This window comes from Asterias amurensis, chromosome 6 (assembly GCF_032118995.1).
Source record: "Asterias amurensis chromosome 6, ASM3211899v1".
Lineage (NCBI taxonomy): Eukaryota > Metazoa > Echinodermata > Asteroidea > Forcipulatida > Asteriidae > Asterias > Asterias amurensis.
In genome coordinates, this window is record NC_092653.1 from 21,472,355 (window position 1) to 21,475,948 (window position 3,594).

At 39.6% G+C, this 3,594-nt stretch overlaps 1 protein-coding gene across 2 annotated transcripts; it reads right to left on the reverse strand.

The window, feature by feature from the left end:
* Window positions 1–200: 200 nt before the first annotated feature.
* LOC139938199 (uncharacterized) lies at window positions 201–3,492 on the reverse strand. 2 transcript variants are annotated; one of them, XM_071933600.1, is made up of 3 exons: window positions 3,395–3,492; window positions 1,526–2,190; window positions 201–555 (listed from the first exon to the last, which is right to left on the reverse strand). In XM_071933600.1, exons 2-3 carry the CDS (start codon window positions 2,072–2,074, stop codon window positions 331–333), a joined length of 774 nt encoding a protein of 257 aa, XP_071789701.1. In that variant the 5' UTR covers window positions 2,075–2,190; window positions 3,395–3,492; the 3' UTR covers window positions 201–330. The 2 variants fall into 2 exon arrangements, with proteins under 2 accessions (XP_071789701.1, XP_071789702.1); XM_071933601.1 differs by having other exon boundaries at window positions 3,362–3,471.
* Between the last annotated feature and the right edge of the window lie 102 nt (window positions 3,493–3,594).

Consider the following 3,594-nt stretch of genomic DNA (forward strand, 5'->3'; position numbering starts at 1 on the left):
AGGGATATAGGATGTGATAGTTGAACAACATTGATAAAATGTCTGTAAACATTTTCAGGGCTGTATGCTTCGTTTTTGAAAGGGCAAGGGCACCAAGGCATTTTTTTCTTGGTAAAGGGCACCCTATGATGAAATAGCAAATTTGTACTGGAGCATTTCAAGGGCACCAAGGCAATGACCAGGGGACACGGAGGCAATCGCCTTCAATCGCCTCCGTTGCCTCCGTGAAGTATCAGGCCTGCATTTTTAAAAAGAACTTGAATGTTTTTTGCACTTCATATTTTCTGGTCAAACTTAAAATATATCTGGAAAACACTATAAGGAAGATCTTCAAAATTTATTTTCCTCATCTGTCTCGTTTAACTTTTCCTTCATCATCTTAAGTCTCTCCAGCTTCACTTTTGTGCGTCGTGTCTTCTCGCTCATCTTCTTCAGGTGTGCTTTTTTCTGCTTGTAGAGGGCGCTGTTCTCGCCATTGTAAAGCACATCCAGTCTTTCCCGCATCAGCACTCTGGCGATTTTTTGGTTTTCAACAACAGATCGTGTCTGATGACACTGTTGAGGAAAAAGAAAGTTTTTTCATAAGTTTACAAAACCGTAAATAAATACAGCGTAGCAAGTGAATGAAAGACCCTAGACCAAAAAGGCTTTGGGAAATAGTGCAGGCATGCACTGCATTTTTGTTGATTGCCTTATTATTTATGGATTACAATTGGCCCTCCTATGTATGAATTATTAAGTGAGGTAGCCTATTCAAATTGAATACATTACTTTAAATCCTCTTCAATAAAGAGATTAAGATTAAGACACATTTGGACAAAGAAAAGGATGCCAATCAATCTCCCTCAATATAGTGTTAAAGAAAGAGAAGGCCTCATTTGTTTCACTGTCTGCCTTGTTTTACACTAAGGAATTTTAGAAATAGATTTTAACATATTACATGTATCTTGGGTTAACCTATATTACTTTTGGTTTTTATCCTTACACCAATGTGTATTAGGCACTGTGTATAGACGATGTGACCTATGTTTACATTCAAACCGCCCTCTGTTGAAAAAACACTGTATACGTCATGTTTCGCCGGGCAAAAAGACACGTAGTCATGGTAAGATTGCATACACTTTCTAGCTGGCTGCCAAAACACAAAGGTATGCGCGCGAATCATGTTATGGTTTTCGTGTGACGTCAGAGGTCACATCGTCTATACTCTGTACTTTCCCAAGTTCTGTGAAAAAATCCACAGGCAAAGCACTCGCTCGGATTCAAACCAACAACCTCTTCATTACTATTTAGTTGTTGCTGTACCTGCTGCTAAGGATTCGAACAGCTAGCCATCCATCTAGCTCAGTGGTCTTGTGGTAAGACATCTGCTCTAGCAATTCAAAGGTTATGGGTTCGAATCCCACACAAATGATATGCCTGTGGATTTTTTTCATAGAATAGAGTACAGCGCTTATTACAAATCGGTGTAAGGGTAAAAACTAAAAACTATATTCTTTATCCTTGATGCAAAATCGAAATGTACCTTTAGAGTAATACCTGTGGGTAAGTGTTTAAGCACCACACAGTTACTGGTCTTGTTTGTAGCCTGTCCCCCCGGTCCTGACCCTCGAACAAACATCTCTTCCAAATCCTCCTCGTTCAGTTCAGGAAGTTGTTGCATCCGCTTCATTCTGTCCTTGTCTCTGGTTGTAGTTGTTGATCCTGCAGCCACAGATCCGGCAGTTAACGTCACCCTTGGTATTCGCAAAAACCGGTTGCTATCCAGAGTTTTTGCGATGCTTTGCAAAGACGTAGAAAATGATCCATAGCCACTAACCACTTTTATAGTTGAAAGGGACTTTCCTTTTCTCAAATCCAGTAGAGTGGGTTTGAGAATCTTTGAATCCATGCAGTAATTTAGAGATGTTGATCTGTACTTTAAGTCTGATGCATTTGTTGTACAGGAATGGTAGGCTTTACTGGACAACACCAAACTCCAATTTGAGTGATGGTTTTGGGGCATTAAGTGAAATCTTGATGTAACACTAACTCCAACTCTTAGCACCAACCTTGAACATCTAATGCAAGCCATGGCCAAGTGACACCTGTTTTCCGTTGTCGCTTTACAAGGAAATAGCAGACTCTGCTAGATGCTCCAGAAGTGACAACACTGCACTTGTTCATTAGTCGAATCCATAACTGATGTCACTGGTGAAAAGAAAAAAATACACAAACTGGTGAGGTTTGAGATAAGCTCATCCAGAATTATAGACCCCAAGTGTATCAAAAACATGTAGTTCTCTTCCGACATACAGCTAGGCACCAGGTACTCCTAGAACTACAATGTATGAGGTTGGTTCCGCTATTGTCTAGCGGAACGAACCTTATAGTTCTAGAAGTAGGTACCAGGGTAGTTGCGCTAACGTAACCCTCCTCCCAGCGGTGGGAGGAGGGTTACGTTATCGCAATTAGCACTAGGGGTGCGTTTTGGTGGTTGTTTTGGGCTGAATTGACATTCAAAGGTAATCACTGGCCAATGTAGTTCTACTAGTTGCGATATCGCAAGTCTTCTCCCGACGGTGAAGCAGTTATCGCAACTATGGTCAATGATGAGTTGACCAAAACCTCAGATTGGAAATACAAGCGTTAAAATGCACCCCAACCCAGTACAGTAGCTAGTAAGTTCAATTGCTTAATCGTATCTTAACCGTTCATCCTCTTGGCGTTTGGCAGGATGAAGGCGGGTTAAACCCTTAATTATACTATCATTTCTTCTTGAAATATTTTAATTTTTAACACAAACACCAGTGTCTCGTCATATGAATCATGATATTGTTCGTTTAGGCATGGCATGGTTTAGGATAGCCCCACCAATAGGGCCAATACGCTAGAGCTAGACTTCCCAGAAGCGGACTTCACCAGGCTACGCTGTATAATTTGAAACATTCACATTGAGTAACGTAAACGAATTTGATCCGATTCCTTGTCTTAAAATGTGGAGTAACTTTCAGTATGGCGCCACCACTTTCTCACTCATTTTTACAAAAAGGGATTTATCAATCAGGTAAATTAGATACTATATTATTTTATTTCGAATGAAAAAGTGGTGGCGCCATACGGAAACTTTTCCTAAAATGTTTCAAGTTATTTTAGACCCTACTCATTATAGTATTACTTATACACTGTCATAGTAAGAAGATATTTATATGGTTATTGAGACTTTTTGAGTTAATAAAAAAATATTAATAACAATTAAAATAAAAAATATCTGAACTGAAGTTCAAGTTGAATTGAAATTGAATTGAACTAAAGCCAAATCAGAATTTTAAATCTACCCAAAAACATCTCTGGCCCTTTCAGAGGCCCAGCGAAGACTTACTTTATGCCTAAAACAATGCTAAATCTCCCTTACCAGAGACCTCAGAATCGTTTTTGTTTAGGATGACTTCCCTCCCACTTTCTGCTGATGGGCGCAGACATCTTGGATTTGTGTGTGTGTTGTCGTACTTTACTCCAGTGTATTTTGTTGATTGCTGTAAGGCGCTTTCTGATTAGTCAAAAAGTCACATCTGTTGATATTTGGACCAATCGTGCTTCAGTTGACAGGGCTGT

What these genes read in the sequence shown, in the direction of transcription:
- LOC139938199 (XM_071933600.1), bottom strand. Translation starts at nt 2,074, where the DNA reads ATGGCTTGCATTAGATGTTCAAGGTTGGTGCTAAGAGTTGGAGTTAGT. An exon ending in CCACAGGTATTACTCTAAAG is followed by an intron (nt 556 to 1,525) that starts GTACATTTCGAT and finishes TTTCCTCAACAG; the next exon opens with TGTCATCAGACACGATCTGT.